The following is a 21,265-nucleotide window of genomic DNA, read 5'->3' as shown; positions in this document are numbered from 1 at the left end:
GTATCTGCTCTTTGCGGGGAAGGAAGATACAAAAAAAAGAATTTGGACTTCATCCTGTGAACAGCGGTGCAGCACTGTGAGCAGAGACGTGACAAGTGTTCCCAAGGTAGACTTTTATTCCTTCCTGTAAGGCTGCCATGGGGTCAGGAGTGGAGCATAGGGTGAAGCTGGGAAGAGCATGGAGTGGTGGGCATCAGAAAGCCTGACTTTACTATACGGGGGGTATTCACAGTGTGACAGTGTGAATCTTTGACTAGCCCCTCCCATACATGGGAAATCCCACAGTTTAAGGGAAAGGATATAAACCATCTGCAGCAACATATTTGTTTAAAAAGGAGACACCAGCATGAAGACTTAGCAACTTTGAACCAGTTGAAGGAAGAGCATCTGCCTGATATTTTCATAGTGGTTACATTGATTGTTCATCTTCCATTCTTCTTGTGGTTGGTGCTACTAGCATATTTGTATTGGTTCTGCCAAAAGAATGCTTCGTAGGAAAAAGAATTTGTAAATTGCTACTTTAGAGAGATGAAAAGCTATATAACAATTAAAGTCCCCTGTAGCTTTGGCCCATTGGCAGGCACAGTTTGAAGTACCTATGCTTTGGAAAGGCCTTTCACACCTCGAGGGCCTACGGAGGTCAGGAATCTCGCAGCCCTTGTTCACCTTTCCATGCAATGCTTAAATTTATTGGGCACCTACTGTGTGCCAGACACCATGCTTAATGTTTTCACATATCCTCACAGCAACCCTATGTCACAGGTGAGGAAACCGTAGCTCCAAGAAGTTATGTAACTTGCCCCAAATCAGTGTTGGTATGGAGTAGAGCTGATATCGACAGCTATGTTTTCTGGCTCCTAGCCGAGGACTTTCACCACTACACCACACTATCTCCCTCTCCAATCTGTTTTGTACTCACACAGGGTACACAGCATGAATCACCAGAAAGGGATAAGATTCTCCAATTTGTTCATGACCATCCATTGCCACTTAAAACATAGGGCCTTGCAGAAATGGGGTTTGAGACTGTTACAGTTTGCTGAGGGGGAGGGACATGTTGAGAAAACTGGGTCCTGATAGGGTAGTGCCAGCCCAGGAAGGTTGCCCTGATCAGCTACAAGACAACAAGAAGTCAACAAATCTCTTCAAAGGATAAGGATCCATTTCTACTAAGAAGCTGCTGGACTAGAAGCAGAGTTCAAGGTCGAGAAAAGGACCCAAACCAAACTAACAGTGGCAGGTCACTCTAGGGTGGGCCAAAATTCCAGACTTTAAAAAATTTTTATTTTGATATCATTAATGTACAATTACTTAACAGCATTATGGTTACTAGACTCCCTGTATTATCAAGTCGCCCCCACATATCCCATTACAGTCACTGTCCATCAGCATAGTAAGATGTTATAGAATCATGACTTGTCTTCTCTGTATATACTGCCTTTCCCATGTCCCCACCCCTCTACATTATTTGTGCTAATCATAATCCCCCTTTTTCCCCCTTATCCCTCCCTTCCCACCCATCCTCCCCAGTCCCTTTCCCTTTGGTAACTGTTAGTCCATTCTTGAGTTCTGTGATTCTGCTGCTGTTTTGTTCCTTCAGTTTTTGCTTTGTTCTTATACTCCACAGATGAGTGAAATCATTTGGTACTTGTCTTTCTCCGCCTGGCTTATTTCACTGAGCATAATACCCTCTAGCTCCATCCATGTTGTTGCAAATGGTAGGATTTGTTTTCTTCTTATGGTGAATAATATTCCATTGTGTATATGTACCACCTCTTCTTTATCCATTCATCTACTGATGGACACTTAGGTTGCTTCCATTTCTTGGCTATTGTAAATAGTGCTGTGATAAACATAGGGGTGCATCTGTCTTTTTCAAACTGGGCTGCTGCATTCTTAGGGTAAATTCCTAAGAGTGGAATTCCTGGGTCAAATGGTATTGCCACAAAATTCCTGACTTGATCTTAGGATCCCTTTAAGCTCCTTAACTCCCCTAGTAGGTACAGATTCATACTTTGGAGTTGGCCTAACATCTCCAGCACATTCTCCAAAGTACTTCTAGAAGCAGCCTGGGAATGGGAAATGAAACCTGGTGAAATGATTGGTCAAAGCCCTACCCTAGCTTGTCAGAGGGCCAGGGCAGAGAAGTGCCCCAGCTTTAGAAATGGCCTTGCTGGGCACAGAGGAAACAGGAAGTCGGGTTGAACCTGGCTAAATAAAACACTCACGGACACCTGGCTATGAAGGAATAAGTTTAGGGAAACCTAAGTTTTTGTCAGAAAATGAAGAGCCCAGTAGACTGAACTGCCTCATGTGGAAAAAGCAAGTATTTGAACTCTGCTATTTCAAAAATTCCTGATGTGCTAACTTGTTTTTCATCAATAATAAAGCTGGGAGGAGTGACAACTTGATTTATATCTGAAAATCAAGGATCTGGCCTTTTAAAATACTTGCTGGAATTTTATATAGGAAAACATTTCATATCTTTTAACTCCTATTTGTAACTGCCTCTTTATTTCCTCATTTGAGAGAATTTCTAAATTAGATCATATTTTTAATGTGTTTAATGCTAAGTACAACTTCCTGGGCATATTCAAAGTCGATCTAACACAAATCAATTGCATTGACTTTCTAAAAAAGAAAGGTGACTTCAACAAAACAGCTCTTTTGTCTTGGGTGCATAGCATTAGGTAGCCAGCTTGCCTTTTTTCTCCCCCAAGTGTTTTGGAATGTTACAGCCCAGCTTCATTTATTAGTCCCTGAACAAAGTTTAAATACACCCAAACTCAGCCTTGCATAATTGTCCCCTACCCCTGTTCAGGGGCAGCAACATATTTCAGTTGTCCTTTTTCTTTCTCCCTGTTTCTGACCATTTTGTCTCTTTGGTCCATGAACTGGGATGTATTGTATGATCTCACTGAATTCCCTCGAGAATCCTGGGAAGGCAACGGTATTGTCCCATTGTGCAGATTCACAAACAAAAGCTCAGACTTAAAAGAGTATGGTTACATAGCTAGCAGGTGATGGAGCTCGGGGAGTAAGGTTTAAGGACCTGACTTACTCTGTGTCTTGTGCTGCCCTTCCAGAGCCCAACAGTCCCATGATGGTTCTATGGGGGTGATCCCCACTTCTCATTCACCCTGTAGAAACAGACTAGTGTCTAACAGCAATGGACCTGCCTGTGCACACTGCATCTAAGTCCCACTTTACTACATTAACTACATTGTAGATGGAGACTGAGGCACAGACTTTTATTACCCCATTTATTCTTAATCTTGGAAAAAATCAAGACTAGAACCTAATACCTCTGCGGGGAACCAAACCAGGCTGTCTCCTTACTTCAGTGCTGCTTGGGAAGGTTTTTTATGCTCCTTTGCCTTTTTGATTTCACACAAATATTCCAAGATGCCCAGAAGTTTTTCAGGCACTATTTTCATTCTTTTGAGCTCTCTTAAAGTTAAAACAGAGAGCATATGCATGCATGCATGTGTCTATGTGCTTTGTATATTGTGGCTTGAAAGCCTTCCGCGTTATTGTGATTTTATAAAAGTATTCATTCACAATCTCCCAAATGCTGCAGCTCATGCTTTGTCATCAAATATAAACTACATCTCCTAGTGGAAAATGCACTTGTCCCTTAACAATGCCAAAAATAGTCCAAAGAAGATACTGAAAGTTTGCTTCCCAAAATATCTGTGATGATAAAGTATCAGGTGTTCAATTAAAACTACAGAACGGATTTTTAATTCCTATTGAAGTCATTGCAAGTGCTCCAGGTTCGGTCACTTGTACACTTTACATGCCTTCCCCATAATTAACATAAAGAAATTAATGTCTTAGAAGCTTCAATATTTGGTGCCATATGAGTCCTGAGGATATTTAAAGGGAGAAGAAGTGTAAATAGAATGAAATTCTTAAGCAAGATTACTGATATGACAGGACTAAAGAGCTTGGGAGTGTGTGAAAAGTGCCTCTTTTCTTCCCTTTAATAAGTCCATTACTTGCACTTGGGCATATTTTAAGGTCCTTTTCATGCTGAATGTGGAGTTGCGCATGCTTTGCATTTCAAGCTTTGTCTATGAATCAGTAGAAGCCAAAGTTATTTCTGCTTTAAAATAACAGGAGCCAGGAACAGCTAATCTCTTTTCATTCTGAGTTCCTTACATTATTTTACTGGACAGAGTTTGTGTTGGCTACAAAACAGGCCATTCATAACATCTATGAGAAGGAATTTAGGTAAGAATGGAGAGAGAGTGTAGGATGTATAAAGACTCCCCTCTCCTGAGGCCATTAAGAAATTCCAAATTGGCACAGTTTTGAATAGTGACATTGCATTAGCCTTGCTAATTTCAGTAATTCAAGCTGATAGCTTCTGTTTACCAACCTACTAGATGAAACCTTCCCATAACTACAGTACCGGGACTTGCTTCTCACCCAAGGTGAGCTGATATTTTTCAATAGGAGGTTGGGGCTCAGGTAGTAAGGGAGAGATTGATCATGGCTAGCACAGTGAGTCAAACCGCTCAGTCGGAAGCTCTAGAAAGTAATATATGTCTTTACTTTCTCAGTAAGCTATGTCCTACATGGTTGGAGTAAATTCACGTTTCTGTCTCTAGCAGGACTGAGAATGAGACATGTCACTCCCTTATCTCATTGCATCTGACCTCTTTGATTCTCTCTGTCTGGCTTTTAATTGTACTCATTTAACTGATCAGGACTGACAAAATAACCCATCCAAGTTTGTTTGTGTGTTTTTAAGTGGGAATGCATTTGCTCTTCAGTTCATAAAATATGCAAATAAACTGACAGATGGCTAATGGCAAAAATTCCAGGAGGAAAGGAGCTCCTTCTTTAAAGGAGTCTACGTTTAAAAGACATTCTCCTAAATCTCTCTTGACTAACTGGCATCTCACATCATGCTGGAAAAATGCACAGAGGAAAATCTTCAGAGCCTCACAGGCTGAGAAAGTAGAAAGATTGCCCAGTGTTTGAACGGGTTTAGAGTTTCATTTGAAGAGCAGCTGCACTCCACCGTGCCTGGGCTGATACGCTGAACACCAGCCAGGCGGGGCGTTAGGAATCGCCCCAGAGCAGTGATAGCGAGTCAGGGGGTGAGGGCATGGCCAGCAACCCACACCTTCTGCACATCCGGCCTTGGGTTATTGACTTGGACTTCCTGTCAGTCAGTGAGTAAGACCAAAGCACGGGGTCCTTCCCTGAATAACAATGATGAGAGAGACAGGCAGAGAAAGGGAAGGCGGGAGGGCACACATAGCAGCGGGGAGAGGTAGTAGGAAAGCAGGAGAGATTGACTTAGGCTCCAGAGCAGTGTTTTCTCCAGAAGGTCCTCTATCCGTGGTTTTCTCAGCTAATGGCCCTTACACTGCATTCTAACTGGGCTACAGGTATTTTTTGGACTACTCTCATCCTCCCAACAGGATAGAGAGCTCCTTGAGGCTGACTCCTGAGTTTTCCTCATGTCTGTATCCGCCGCAGCACCTGGCATAGTGTCTAGCAAACAACAGATGCCCAATTCACGTTCATTGCTGCCCCTCCTGACACCTGTTCTGTGTGTCCATCTCCTGCTAGATGGAGATCTCCTTGAGGGCCGGCTCCATGTCTTATCCTGTATCCACGGCACCTGGCCTGCCCGATTCCAATACTTCAGTACATGTTCCTAGCACTCGACTAGTGTTTAATTCATTCACTACATTGTACTAACCATACTTGATATAAACCCTTCCATTCAGCTGTAGCTGCCACATCCACCACTTATCCATTTCCAAAGGGGTTATTGGTGATAACTCATTGGAACAAAAATGTTTTAGAAGGACGCAGGTAATGGTAAGAAAGATAAGGACCCAGAGTTTGATACTTTTTCAGGCCTATTTTCCCCAAAAAGGTACCCTGGAAATGGGAAGGGTTAGAAGAGGGTTTAGGGAAAGAAGCTATAGAGGAAAGAGAAAAAAAGCAGATAAAGAAGGCAGGCTGAGAGGAACTGGTAGGTGGAGAAAGCTGCCTAAGTCTGTATTCAGGGTCCCGCAGCCCCTAAATGCTGCCTGCCTGCTTAGCTGGGGCATGAGAAAAGTGAAACCAAAAAAAAAAAAATCAAGTTGAAAAGGAGGCCTCCTAAACTTGGTTGTAGGCTTAATACTAGGGAAAAAAAGAGTTGAGGATTACTTACCTTGTTGTTAGTCAAAAGGGGGCTTCAGATTTCTCCCCTGGGTGACCTAAGCTGTAATCTATCTCTATAGCCCTCTCTTAATACTTTTTCCATTTGGGAGGAAATTATAGTGACTGGAGAAGCTCGATTTACTTCCTCTAATCTCTTGGCAGAGAAATTAAAAAGATCTCAGAAATCGCTGTCCAACTGGAATTCTGCATGACCTAGGGAGAACTGATTGGAACAAATGAACTGAAGAGACCAATCTCTATTTAAGGAGAATGTATCTTGAATCATGGTAACCCCTTTAGTAAACTTCTTTCTCTGGTGACATTGCATACCTAATTACAGTTTGCTCATTTTGATTTTCCCTTTACATTGTTGCATGCTGCTTATGCAGTTACGATCTTGCAGGCTGAGCAATGAACTTATTACAGGCATTAAAAACTCTCAGCCAAGTGGGCCCCAGGACCAAAATGTCACCACTTTTGGAAGAGAATCTAAAGGTCACCAGGGAATTATATTTCCTTTAGCACTTGCTCAAAAGACCTATTTTCCATCCCCTTAATGATTTGGCTTGTCTGTCTTCTTTGAGAAGTATTCTCCGCATCCTACTTAAGCTGTGAAAATAAAAATGAAATACCATTTAAATGGGTACAAACTGGGAAGCATAGTGACAGCTTATGTACTAGAATGCAGTGCACAATCCAGTTTATGGAGTTCAGTGTAATACTGTTTTTCTTGATGAAAGCACTCTACTGCTAAGTCATATTTAGCAGTGGGTCCTCGTGACTCCCAGGTCATCGTCTGTGTTTGTTGTGCCCACCCAGATTTGTCAGAGCTTGAAAATGCACACTAAAATTCTAAAAGTGAATGTTTTAAATGAATGTTATTTTTAATGACTGTTGCATTAGGGTGCTAACATTATAAGATGATGTTTTCCCCAAAGATTTCCTTAATATCATCGTTGTTCCTTGATATCCGGTACATTATCTTTTTAAGAAAAAGTAACATTAATCTTATTTTTCTCCAATTCTTCTCCAACTAAGCTTTCCTAACTTCTGACCTGTTGTCCTGCAATTTATCTCCCATGCAGCCTCTGTTCCTACCTGCCAGGGTTATTCTAGGAATATATCTTATAGAAATGCACCACGTATCCACAGGTATATTGCAGCAATTTGTGCCAGGGAGAAATTAAAAGCAAACGAAATGCCTATCAGTGGGGAAATGGCTAATTGTGTTATACTGTGGATTTCTTCAATGATTAAAAGGAACGAGGCTATTCCAGATGTGTTACCATACAGAGATTTCCAAGATATTGCACACATGCATACTCATGGAAAATACCTTCACCACTAACTATCCCTGGGGAGCTGTGAGACAGGGAATGTTGAAGAGGGGGCTTTCTTTTTTTACTCTATAAACGCAGGTGTTGTTTAAATCTTTACCTTCAATAATGTATTCATATGTTGAGTAGTCGAAAAATTAACAGAATAAAAGGACTTTGTCACGTGTGTGAAGGGTGGTTTGCATGAGGACAGGACTGGGAGGCTGTTGCAGTAGTCCTGGTGAGAGACAGTGAGAACTTGATTTAAGCGCAGGCAATGGCAGTGGAAAGGAGAAGAATTCACGAAATATTAAGGAAACGGATTTTATACGATATCATCATTCATATGTCCTGGAGGATGAAAAAGGAGAAGGAATCTAGGGTGGCTTGCAGGTTTCTGGCCTGGACAACTGAGTGGCTGGTAGAAGCAGTCACTGAACCAGCATCCGGAGTCAGAGGAGGGGGCGGTTAAAGGAATGGAAAGGTGGTTTTGTTTGTGGCCGATTGAGTCTGAGTTTCCTGAGGAACTTCCAGGTCGAAATGGCCAGGGAGCAGTTAGATCTGCAGAGAGATGTCTGAGCAAGAGGTGGATTTAGGAATTCTCAGTGACAGATAAGACCAGGGACACAAGCTAAAGCATTCAGGAGTTCTTGTAAGGTGAGACTAGTAGGCCAGCGGAGAGATACGAGAACATCCATCTTTAAGAAAAACAGCCCACATTCGCAGTCACAACATAGATTGGTCATGAGGATGGTAGTACAGCACAGAGAACATAGGTAATGATTGTATTTGAAACCAATGTAAGGCCGTATATCAATGATACTTTAATTAAAAAAAATAAACAAAGAAAGAAAGAAAAGGAAAACAGCCCAGAAAGGAATCTGAGAATGATCAGAGAGGTAGAGGAGAGACGAAGGAGAAAGCAGTGTCAGAAAACAAGGGGGGTGCCGAGTTTTGGGACAGTGGCCATCAGTGTAGCATGCTGCAGCGTGCTCAAGATGGAAGAGAACAAGGTGTCCACTGAGGGGGTGAGTGTAAACTGACAGGGAGGATCTTGCTGGTGTGGGGCCAACGAAAATGTTGTAAAATTGAATTGCGAAGACGGTTGCACACCTTGCCAAATTTACTGAAAATCATTGAATCATACACTTGAAATTTGCTTGAGATGGGTCAGTTTTATGGAATTCAGATCCCAGTATAGTTGTTTAAAAAGTAAAAAGGAAACAAAAGTCTGGGGGCAAGGTGTGATTCCAATGTGCCAGTCTAATCTCATCTTCCTAATCAGTTAGGAAAGCCCCCCAAATAAAATGACAGACAGGAAGCGCCATGATTGCTGATGGCCCATCCTGATCCTTCCTCGCTCTCTTGTGATATCAAAACTGAATTGCTTTTTGCCAAGCAATGAATATGACTGCCCTGTCCCCTGTGTTTCTTTGTATAATTGCAGAATAGTTGCTGTATTATTATTTCTTAGCATGTATTTCCAGAAGTTGTTGAGGGAGCCAGGCTATAAGGTCCAAGTTTTGTTGTGTTTTCATTGTTGTTGATTGCATTTTAATGTGTATAAATGTGACTTCTTTATTGGCTCTGCAAGGCCATTACGCTTGCAGCACAATGCCCTGTCTTTCTCCATCATTTCCTTCTTACTTTGGCCCATAACAAGATGTATTTGCCTTGGTCAGGAGGCACATTTGTCATATTCTATAGATAGATTAAAACAAGGTGGAGAACTCTTGACCCTTCTGAGTCATAAGGGATGACAGCTGCCCTTGACTCTACTTAATTGAACTGTTCATTTCTTGCCGATTGCATCTTCTTTCTACTTTCCTTCAGTATCTTCCTGCTGCTGTTACATTCCTCCTTAGTGGTCTGGATGCCACTCTTTGTAGTAGAATTTTCCTTTTTCCCTCTTACGTCTGCATAGGTGTGGATTTGGGCCACGTGGCATCTTTTTACCTTCCCTGGCCTCTCTTTAAAGAGGGCTTGCCTATATTGTTCTAATGTCCAGAGAGCTATTTGTATGAGGACCATCCAGTATTTTCTCCTCAGGTGCCTCCCCCTTGGGTCCTTTCAGCATATGTCCTAATTGTGTTCCCAAATGAACTTTCTCCATCTGATGCCTCCTCTTTTCTTCCTCTGGATCCTAAGTGATATCATCATTATGTGGCTGCATGGAGCAGATGTCTATCACTTGTGAATTACTGCTAATTGTTTCCTACTGGTAGGAAAAAACTTCAACGCAAACAATTCCTGAGTTGGTTGCTGCACCTTCTATGGCTATGGAGCAAGAAGAATCTGAGACAGAGAAAGAGAGCAGTGAAACTGTGGGTGCAGGGGGTCACACAGGGCCAGAGCAAGGGGCCTGTGGACCTAGAGGGGCCATCTAGTGAGTCTGAGCTGAGCAACAGAAGCGGTGCTGAGCTGTAAAGAGCAAGGGAGGAATGAGTAAGGAAGGAGGTACTAGAAACCATTCTAAGCAGATGGAACCCAAGTTAAATGTTTAAGTCAAACTAGGAAGAAATAGAAAAGCATCTTTAAGATCTAAAATCCACCAGAGGATTCCAACCTTGCCCTTTGCCCAAGGATACAGAAAAGATCATTGTGGAGACGGGATGGAATGTTTAGTAGAGCAACAAGTAGACAGGTGAGAAGAGAGCAAGAAGACACAGGAAATGAGTTTAAAGAGCAATGGAAAGAGACAAATAAGTGACTAGAGAAATGGAAAAGGAGGGGAAATGAGAACACAGAACTTTGAGGTTAAGGAATTGTATTTATTCCTGTGCCAGCACATAATTATATTTTCCTGGCAGTCATCCCACAAACCTCTGCTAGGGGAAGGGGTGCCAGCATGTGTTACTGTGGGGAGTGAAGTGTTATTCCTCTGTTCTATTACAGCCAACCAAGGGACTTCATTAGCAAAGGCCTATTTTGATGTCAGAGAGACAGGAACTGAAAGTTCAGTCACCAGCAGCCCCTGCACTGAGGAATCAGTAGTGCTGGGAAGGGCAGGAGGGTATGGCCTGGGGTGGGTAGATTGCGAGGCAAAGACAGGGGTCAGAAGTATGGGAACCCAATCACGAAGGTGCAGAGAAATACTGGAACCTGCTCACAAAAACACCTGCTTCCTGCCCAGCACGGCACATAGAATGCCGGCATGTGTCAGCAGCTTACATCGCAAGACATCAAGAAAATCATCTGTCAATTCCATCCACACTGACTGCCGTGGACTGCTGCTGTGAGTAACGTGAACTGCTTATTGTCAGAAGGGCTTTGGAATGGCGAGGTCAGGGTTTGAGCCTTGCCGTTTGTTTCCTAAGCCATCCCCCCACTGGCCCAGCCTTTGCCTTGTCTTCATCACAGCTCAGTGCGACCCCTTCCCCTCAGGAAATCATCAATCAGTGAGGACAGACTCCTTGGGAAGGGTATCTGCTAAGGCAGTCGCCCTTCACTGGAGCACTCTCAGGAGACTTGATGCACGTACCCGTACAGCCATGACTCATGCATTCAGTCAGTCAACACACATGTTTTTAAGTGCCTGTGCTCACTGAGCACTGTGTGGGAGCTACAGAGAATAATAAGACTCATTTCTTATTTTGATGGGGCTTGTAGTCTGGTTGGGGGAAAGAATGTTAGAAATGACTAACTCTACTATGACGCAGATTGAAATAGTACTCTAATGCAAGTTCAATCCAATGACTAGAGAAGAAAGTGATTAACTTTGGCTGGGGTGAAAAGAGAAGGCTTCCTGGAAGAGATATCATGTAAGGTGAAGCCTGAGAAAGAGAGACAGAGAGAAAGGGAGAGAGAGAGAGAGAGACCATCTCAGGCTGAGGGAACAACATAAAGAAAGAAATGAGAAAGTACTTGCCATTCACAGCCATGATGAATGGGGTGGTGTGACCACAGTAGGTGTGACCACAGTACATGGGACTTGGAGAAATACATGGGCATTTGAAACTGGTAAGCCAGACAAGATGAGAGGGAGAAGCTCATGAATGCCAGCTAAGGAATTAGGACTTTATCTCACAGGCTGTAGGGACCCATGACAGATTTGAAGAGAGAAATGCGATTCACCATGTGATTCAGGAAAGCAGTGTTGTCTTATTCCTGCTGAAGAAGAACATTTCTTCTTCATGGACAGCAACGGGCCATTGCAGAGGGGTGGGTATCTTATCTAGCAGGGGCATTGAGGACTGCGGGGGGCATGGGCAGGGAAAGAGAAGCTGAGAGAAAGAGAAGAAATGGTTGGCATCCAAAGACAGAGGAGATGGTGCCTGTGTGAGCATGCGAATGGGGACTTACTGAGCGTCCACATCTGAAGATGGGAAGGTAGAGGGATGGAGCCAGGACGACAATGTGTTCTTTGAAGTGAATTAAAGGGAAAATAGTCTCAGTTCCCCAAATCCCACGATGATGAGGGAGGCATTTCACAATTGGCGAGTTTTTGAGGAACGAATTCAGATGGAACAACTTAGGGAGGCTTTTCATCGCGCACTTAGGAGGACCCCTGCCTGCAGTGGACTGTTGGCCTGCAGTGTTCTCACGTGCAGACCGTGTTCAGAGACTTGAGCCATGCTGACCTGTTGGCTGTTGTACCAGTAGTTTTCCCTGCTCTTCGGCATTGCCAGGACACTGCAAGCATTTTAGTTCTCACGTACATTTTCTGTGAGATACAGCATGCCTGATTAAAAATGGAAGATTACCGGACTCTGGGTCTTCCCACCTGCCTGCCCAAATGCTATCACAGAGCATGACCATCCTGGGGCCTAGGCTCTGAGGGACTGTAAGGCCACTCCCTCGCCCTCCTGCCCTCTCACCAACAATTGGGTTTGGCTTCAATAAGTGATATTTTGTGTTTTCTTTTACATCCTCAAAGCCCAATGATGCATACCTCTGTTGCTGCATCATGCCTGAAATTTATATTATAAACAGAGCTCTGTGAAACTAAACCATTAAAGTTTTGTTTAAATAATGAGGACAGAGTGTAATCCTTTGATTCATTTTTTAAGCCCAGTTTCAGCTTAGCATCATTTGTGTGAGTCACAAAAGTAAGTCTCTAAGGTTGTATAAAAATCTCATTTAAAATTGCCTCATATTAAAATTGTTGACAAAAATTACCCTCTTTCTACATTCCTAACTGAGGAGCCATATCTGCAATTCTAGGAGAGTGCTTCAGTATCCATTCATTTTCATTCTCGTGGGCAACATGACTTGACTTTCAAAGCACTGAAGAAGGACCACCTGGGGGGTGGTTGCTTTGTCAGCAGGTACAGTCACATACTCACCCCCTGCAAAGTAAAATATCAGAGTAGCCATTCACTACCCTTAGGGACTGGGATATGCCCCCAGATGCCATTATCTTTGGGTATCTATAGCTTTTTATTTTAATCATGGTAAAATACATAACATAAAATTTGCCATTTTCACCATTAAATGTGTAATTCCATGGCATTCATTACACTCCCAGTGTTATATACCCATTACCACTATTTACAAAATTTGCCTATTCTGCCTATTTATATTTCATATAAATGGAATCATATACTATGTGATATTTTGTGACTGGCTTCTTTCACTTAGCATCATGTTTTCGAGGTTCATACAGCTTGGGGCATGTATCAACACTTCATTCATTTTTATGGCTGAATAATATTCTATTGTATGGCTGTATCACATTTTACTTATCCATTCATCCACAGATGGACACTTGGGTTTGCTTCCACCTTCAGGCTATTGTGAATAATCTGCTGTAAACATTGGTGAAAAAGTATCTGAGTGTCTACTGCAGGTTGTTAATGCATCAAAGATAACAAGAATATAGGGTTTCCAAAGGCCACTTTGAAACTCTGGAGGCACCTTCTAACAAAGCTTGTACAGGCTACAGTCTGGTTCTATATGCTAGTTAGGTGGGCTTCCTGTCACTCTCAAACCTATCCAGAGGCTAATCAGTATTCAGTGAATCCTCCCCCCAGCTCAGGACTCTCTGGTTTTTGATCCAACATCCCTACTGAAACTTCTCTCAAAAATTTCTTATAACCTTCTAGTTGACACATTCAGTAGCTTCTTCTTACTCCTTCCTTGACGTCTGTGACATTTGACCACGCTAGCCCTCCTCTCTTTAAAGTGTTCTCTTCCCTTTCCTTCCCCGTTCTCTCCATTTTCTCCCCTGGCCCCAGCTGAACAGTGTCTGTCATCAGCTCCTCCAAGTCCCCTGACTCTCAAACCCACTACTTCCTGTGGGAATGAGGCGACCTCTTCTGTGGGCTGTGATGCCTGTGGAGCTGTTAGGCAGCCTCTGTCGGAGAAGGATCTGTAGGCATGAGAGCAATAGTCATGACACTCCTGGGGAGGGAGGTGATAATTCTGGAGCTGGTGGAGGAGAGCCAGCACCCACACCACCCGTTTATACTGTCAGGGTTCCAGGATGGGGGTGTTCTGGTTCTGGGAATATGACTTGACTCATGATGTACCTAAAGAAGTACAGTAGTCGCCCATATTATAATAAGATTCTACAATAAAATTATTTTGTTTCCAATGAGATTAGGCAATTTTTTTGTTTGCTCCTTTCTTCATGGCTGAGCCCAAGAGTGATAGCTGGTGGTTGAATCCCCTGGAAACCATTTTGTATTAGTAAAGTAAGCAATCTAAGCCCCAGTTAAGGGTAATTACTGTGATGGTCCCTTCTTGAAAAGGAAGTAGTCATAGAAAAGGCTACCTTAGGTCATTAATCAGGAATATGAGTCAGACTGTCCAGCTTTGGTAGTTTGCAAAGCCCAGGTGACCCACCGGTCCCAACAAACCGTGCTTGTAAGACCTTCGCACCCAAATACCTCACACATCAGTGAAGAGCGACAGTGAACACCTGCTCCTGAGGATCTGGGATGTAACCTGGAGGTCCTGATAACCATGAAATAGTTTAGAAAGTCTTAAATGAGTTGGCAAATAGTACGTTTCTACTCCAACCTACAGCCTTGCATGTCTCAGTGTAAAACGGTGTGCTTTTCCCCCGAAATCCCTAGGAGGAAGCCTCCCATAGTTTCATGCACCCACAGCCCGCTGCAGGGTGAGCTGAAGGTACACATGCCCCAGATTAAGAAAGGGAGACCACACTGACAGTAATGGGAAGCCCGTTGTATGCTTTTAATATCCCGTCGTAACGGAGGATGTTCGCAGGCTGGAGCTGGCTGTAGGAAATGAAGCAAGCCTCTCGGGGTCCCAGCTCTCCTCCAGGAGAGGCCACTGGATGATTCCCAGAATTTACAGTCACTCAGTAGGCAAAATTGCCAGCTCACTTACTTGTCAAGAAGGCAGGTTTGAAACGGGCCCATTCTAAAAGGAGTCCCATTAGCCCAGTGAAAAACCAGGGCCTCAGGTGCACCACTTCCCCCTCGTATGATCTATGAAGAAGAAAATCTAGACTTCCAGAGGCCCAGGGGTCATTAGCCAAGCCACTTTCTTCTGCTTTCAAGTTCTAAGTAGTCATTTCACACCTGAAAGTTCACAAAGGCGGGTGGGGTGATGTGGCAGGAAGGAGGGCTCTGTTGGGGGGGTGGAGGAGGACAAGGAAATGAAGGTCTGTGGGATTCAGAAGCGAATGGCGAAGCCCAATGTCTTTGGTGAGAATGGGCAACAGAATGGGCAGTAATGCCATAAACACAATTATTTCTCTAGAGATTTTGCCAGCTTCAGCCTCTGGGGTTGGCTAAGCAATGTACTGAAGGTTTGTGTATTCATGTCTCAGGAGCCAACCGCACACAGCGGATAGCAGGATTGCTCCCTTCCTGTATTAGGGCCGGATTGAAGCCCTCTGCTGGTGCAAGCTTGGCAAGGAGGAAACTCCCAGGCTTGACTCAAGAGCCCCATTCCCTCCCCTGGTATTTTGATAACAGCCCTGCTTTCAGGCCTCCCCGTGAAGTCAGCCTACTGCTGTGGGTGAGGCCGCTCTAGCAATGTGTTGCCCTCCTAGATACCTATGCCATCTGAGGCCAAGCATTGGCATCCTATTATATGCTCAAGACCCCAGGGGCTTGGTAAGGGCCCAAACGCTTGTCTCCCTGGCCAGCAGATCTTCCTAGGCTACCTGTGCATACCTGCCTGATGTACCCCAAGTCTAGCAACTTCTCCCGCAAAGCTTTGTGAGTACTGGCTTCAGTGGAGGTTATTATGCCAGGATTTAAAGAAAAACAGTCTAGCATGGATTTATTTATTGCCAGGGTCTCCTATCCAAGATTAGGACCAGCTCAAGTAGAAGGAGGATTCAGAATTTGGTAGCAGATGAACCTCACCAGAAAAACTCACATCCCCAGAGAAGCAACTGACCCCATCTACTAATGGAGGCTCTGCTGGGGGAAGCCACCTTGGCTGCAGTGGGGAGAGGAATGACTTGCAGCCCGCAGGGGACTGTGTTCCTCACTGGGCCCCGCGGGCCTGGGACCAGGGGGAAGTCAAACTAGAAGGAAACTTAAAGTTTATCCAGTCCAGCAGCCTGGTTTAGCAGATGGGATGACTGAAGCTGAGACGAGAGGGAAATGACTTGTCAAAGGTGAAATAGCCAGTCAGGGGCTGAGCCACACCTGTGGCACCCTGAGTTCCACCCTCCCCAGATGGTGCAGCCTTCCTTAGGACCTCTGCTAGGAGACTGAATAACTCCACGGGGAGGGCTCCCCATAGAGAGCTTTGCCCAAGGCAGAAAAACTCTTCAACAAAAAGGGCAGACCTTTATGACTACTGATTCTTTGGAAGGGATTAGCTAATCTATAGCACAAAGGACATGAGAGCAAAATGAGAGTCAGGGCTGAGCATAATTAGCCCAGATTGTTGAGTCTACCCTCCGGGCACAGTTAGACTGATTGCAAATAGAAACAGATTTTTAGATTTAGCATGAAAATTTCCTTGCTGGCCCCAACGGGTCTCACTGACAATCAACTGCAAGATAGAAACATTTATGTGCATTTTACAGTATGTACCTAATACAACAAAGATATGTTCTGGAAAATGACTGATAAACATAAAAATATGAATGATTTAAAACAGTGTGGTCTGTAGTGATTGCCATACTACATCTGGTTTGTAGCAAAATGAGAAGTTTTAGGTTTGGTGTACATTGAGCTCCCTTGTAGGTTTTTCTTAATTTTTATTTGCTAGTGGCTGATCTCCAGATACTGTTCCCACAGACTTCTTGTTTTGTCCAAGACAAAATATCGGACAGGTCTCTCCCACTTAGGGCTATCCTTCAAACTGTTAACAATGATCTTTCTAAAAAGCACACATCAGAGTATATGGTTTCCTTACTTAAACACCTTCAATGGCTCCCTATTGCCCAAAGAATAAACTCTTAGCATTCCTAATCCACCATGATTTGGCCCTCCTGCCTTCCCTTTTATCACCCCCCCCCCAACAATGTACACTCTGTTCCCTCCCACCAGAGAGGCTACTTGCTCCTACTGAGTATGGCCTACCTACATTCTCTGGTGGTGATAATTCTGTTCAGGCTGAACCTACCCGAAGTGAATAACCATTTCATTCAGCCTTGCCATAATTCCACCCACCTACATAGTATAGGTTATACCCCAATTATTCTAAGAAGTCTTTCCAGATCCTTCTTTTTGGAATTTTTATCTCTCCTTTCTATCCCCATGGTTTTTTGCTTGTGCCTTTATCTGTACCTTTTCTACCTCCTGCCAAGTATCTAGTTGGTTGGTCTGTTGGTCTGTTTTCCTTGCCAGAGTGTGTGATTCCTAAAGGCAGATAACTGAGTCGTTCCAACCTTCTGTGTCAATGTTTGGGACACAGTAGCCTACTGTTAAGTTTGCTGAATTAAATTGGATTACATTTCCCTGTCCAGGAATGTCCATAGTTATCACTGGCCTAAACTATATTTCCTCCATTTCCCATAGTGTTTCCTTATTGTGCTAAACTGTCCCCTTAATCTCAAATCTCCATGAGGGTGGCCCAGGTCAAGAGTGTACCTCTACTGGGAATCCCATCCATATAAGCCACAGGAGCCCAGCTATAGGTTTGGGTGGTCAACATTTGCTGCCATCGAATGGGGAGCTTCAGGAAACCTGTAGCCACAGCTTAGGAGGCACAGAAGTTATTATTCTGAATATTCCCAGGGCCCCTTTGGAAGTAGAAGACTTGGCCTAGCTTTGTGATGGAGTGTCTAAATGTCTCAGCCATCATTGCTAATTTCTGCAAGGACAAAGAATTGATATAATTCCCATTCTGGGTCCACCAGCCCACAGCTCTTTTCAGTATTTCACGGAGCTTAGTAAGGCTATTTTAATCAAATGTGTGATCAGTTTTATATGGAAACACTGACTTTTCTCATGCTTTCTGAAGTTTTCTTTGGCAGTATATTTTACACTAATCAAGGTCTTTTTTTCAAGGACTCTATTAGCACTTAATCACTGCAGTCTATGTGGTATGCAAAATTTTTCAGGAGATAATATAACTACATATGAGGTTCAGAGTCAGACCCACATTCACATAGCACCCCTGCCACCTACCAGCTGTGTAAATATGGGCGAAAAAAGTAACCTGAGCTTGAGCTTCTCCATCAGGAAAACAGAAATTATAATAACATGGTGAGGAATGTTAAATGAGATAATGTATAGAAATAGCCTCTCACAGTGCCTGGCAAACAATGAGGGCTCAATAATTGGTAGTCATTTTTATAAGTCCAAAACACAGGGTCTAAGAGAAATAACCAAAGAGGTGATTGGTGGAAAAAAAGACTAGAAACTACTGGATGTAATGTAACTGCTGGGTTTATTACCACGTAACTGCTGTAGTAGTTTAGTGTTCGAGGATTATTTGAAGAGCAAGGTAAATAGCGTAGGAGCTGAGTGGTAACATTAACAGATGTTTCATCTTGACGTTGGGCAAGGGCCATATCTGGGAAAGGAATCCGAAGCAATACTGAGAGTGCTGTCCCTTAGGTCAACCCTAAAAATACTCCTCTTCATTTAAGTTGAGAAATTGCCTTGAGACTTCAGGCTAGGCTTTCAACAGATACAGCCGTATGTGTTCTCAACTTTGGTGAAACCTGATCGTGACCTAGGCCTGCGCTATCCTTGCTGATTGACAGATGAACTCGGCCTCTTCTGTGCGCTCAGCATAGTTCACCTTTCAGAGAAAGAGGTCTGAATTCCAAGCAGAGGTAGCTCGCTCTTCCTCCCCTTTTTTTGACTTTCCCAGGATGTGTTTATTTGGGTGGGGGAGAAGAATCTAGAATATAGTCTGCTGAGCCGCTTTTCCCTGGGTAAGGGGGTTCCCTGGAAAATTTGATTTGAATTACTATCGGCGCTCAAGAAGAAAAGCTTCCTCAGATTTAGAGGAGCAAAATATAGTCAGATTCATACATATGAAAAGTTAGGACATCATTTCTTTGTACATCAGTGAAAATGATTATAGTGAATAACAAAATAGGAAAAGTATTTGTATTGCATATTATAGGCAAAGGAGTCAATAAATATATATTCAAATTAATAGGAAAAATATCAGTACCCATTAGATAAAAGGGCAAAGGATATGAACTGTTATGCATTGAGGAATATAATTAGTAAACTAAAACAAAGAAAAAGTTGATCTGCACTAATAAGCAGATACATGCAGATTAAAGAAACCTTGCACATCATCTTTTACTTACTACAAGTATCTGTTCCCAATTGAAGCACAGTTGACTCGGTTCCCTCACCATTGCTAGTGGCATAAACTGCAGTAGCCCTTTTGGAACGTAGTATTACAGTCTGTAATCAGAGCCCCTGGCTTTAATCCCCTTGACCTTGCTGCCTGATCTAACCAATGCCAGCCTCAGAGCAGCCCTGGTCCCGGTCCTGCTCTGCATGCAGCCTGGACCAGCTGAGTCCTCACACTTCCTTGTTGTGTCTTCCTGAGTGTTTCATCCCCTGTAAGAGGAGCTCTTCCTTCCCCTTCCTTCATTCCCCTCTGTAGAATCCCAGTCATTTCCTCTGTGCCAAGTGCTAGGCATCTCAGTGTCCCCAACAGATCTTTCCGGCTCCAATGGCTACAGGACAGTTGGCTGGTGAGGTCATTCACATCACATCGCTTTCACAAGCTATTGAAATAGAAACATTGACAACACAGTCTAAAAAAGCCAAGGGAGTAGATTTGAGCTCTAAATCTGGAAAAGCAAATATGAAAGAAACTGAGCCCTGGGCCAAGGCCAGCCACCTTGATTTTCCTGACAAACCACTGTCTACTTAGATTTGCCTTCTGGGAGACTTTCACACCAAGGCCTATCCCAACCTCCCAATTTCTTTCTGGAGTCCTGAACATACAAATGGTATGCAGTCAAAGAGGGAAGACCCTTCCCTGTTAGCCTCACGTTGGTCTTAATTTGCTTGGTATCAGTGTGAATCCCGTGCGTTAGATTGATAAGGCCTGTGCGAGGGGGACAGGGAGCTTCAGGGGATGAAAAGACCATACAGATAAAAGAAGAAGTATTGGGAAAAATAAAGCAACTTTCAGTGGCAGACTACCCTAGCCTCAACTGTAATTCCCAAGAGAAAATTGGTATGGGGAGCAGGGCTCAGGAAAGGCCCACCGGGAATCCACAATCTCCCTTCCCCAGTAGCACACCTACTCCCAAGGACACACAGAGAGTCACCCACACAGCACCTTACATTTTGATACCAGTAAAATATGGTGAAAATGACCTTCAAACCCAGCCTTTGCAAGGGGAGATGTTGCAGAGGGCCAGTGTGCCCCTGGGGTAAGGGTGGGGCCGAAGGTGAGAGAGGGGAGCAGCCAGCTCGCTTCCTGTTGCTCTGATGTGTAGAAGGCCCACCCCTAGCCATCTCCTTCCTTTGGTGGGCCCCGCGTGCACACACCCGTCTCCTTCCCATCTCCTGGTGGACTTCTACCAACGAAAGGAAGATTTCAAAGCTGCAGTGGTCCAGCCATCCAGACGCAGGTTTGAGCCATAAATAGTAGACACCTGATGCTGTTGATAATCGTGCATTTAAAATTCATCTTTTCTTTTGGCAGAACTGGCCTATGATCTGGACGTGGATGATGCTCCCGGAAGCAAGCAACATGGGAATCAGAAGGACAATGAGATCGCTGCATCTCACAACCTCGGCAATGGTCGTTCCCCACTGAAGGTCCTGACCAGCTTGGCGGTCTCTGTGCTGTGCTTTTTCTTCCTGGTGCACTGACTTCCTAGTGCTTGGCCCGTGTGCTGTTCTGCAGCACCCTGTGGTCTTCTTCTATAAAGGGACCACCTTCTTATTTTTTTCTATTTTTTATCTTATATGCCTCCTCCAGCCATTAAGTAGAAGACTAACCATGTGTTATGTTCTCGAAAATCAAATGGTATCTTTATGAGGAAGGTAAATTTTAGTGGTAGTATAGATTGTCCTTTTGCAAAGAAAAAAAAATCAAGTTGTGCCAAATTATTTTCCTATGTTTGGCTGCTAGAACATGGTTACCATGTCTTTCTCTTTCTCTCTCTTTCTCTTTGCATGGATTTCTTTGGAAAAAAAAATAAATGCTCAAATAAAAATGCATTGGGTGTTTTTTGTAAGCCCTCGTATGTGGTGGCCATGCAGGGTTTGTCCTCCCTCTCACCCAGCTTTCTGGTTATTCTAGGAAAATCCTACCTTCCTGCCCACCTTTTGGCTGGTTATTGATCCTGGCCCCAAGCCCCAGTCAAAGCGGCTCTTTCCCAACACACACCCAATCCTTAATCTCCGCTAGGAACCATGGGTCAGAGTCTCTTGCCTATGAAACTAAAGGTACCTCAAAAACAC

At 43.7% G+C, this 21,265-nt stretch overlaps 1 protein-coding gene across 1 annotated transcript in view; it reads left to right on the top strand.

Moving 5' to 3' along the window:
* Positions 1-21,020, top strand: part of GPC3 (glypican 3) — a 410,784-nt gene extending 389,764 nt beyond the window's left edge. The window contains exon 8 of the mRNA XM_037016978.2: positions 20,502-21,020. Coding sequence (XP_036872873.1) covers positions 20,502-20,671 — 170 coding nt within the window. The 3' untranslated portion in view covers positions 20,672-21,020. The remainder of the gene's footprint in view (positions 1-20,501) is intronic.
* Positions 21,021-21,265: the final 245 nt, after the last annotated feature.

The sequence above is a fragment of the Manis javanica genome, chromosome X (assembly GCF_040802235.1).
Source record: "Manis javanica isolate MJ-LG chromosome X, MJ_LKY, whole genome shotgun sequence".
NCBI classification, from domain to species: Eukaryota; Metazoa; Chordata; class Mammalia; order Pholidota; family Manidae; genus Manis; species Manis javanica.
Note: the sequence above shows the minus strand (reverse complement) of the source record. Positions and strands in the feature narration are given on the sequence as shown.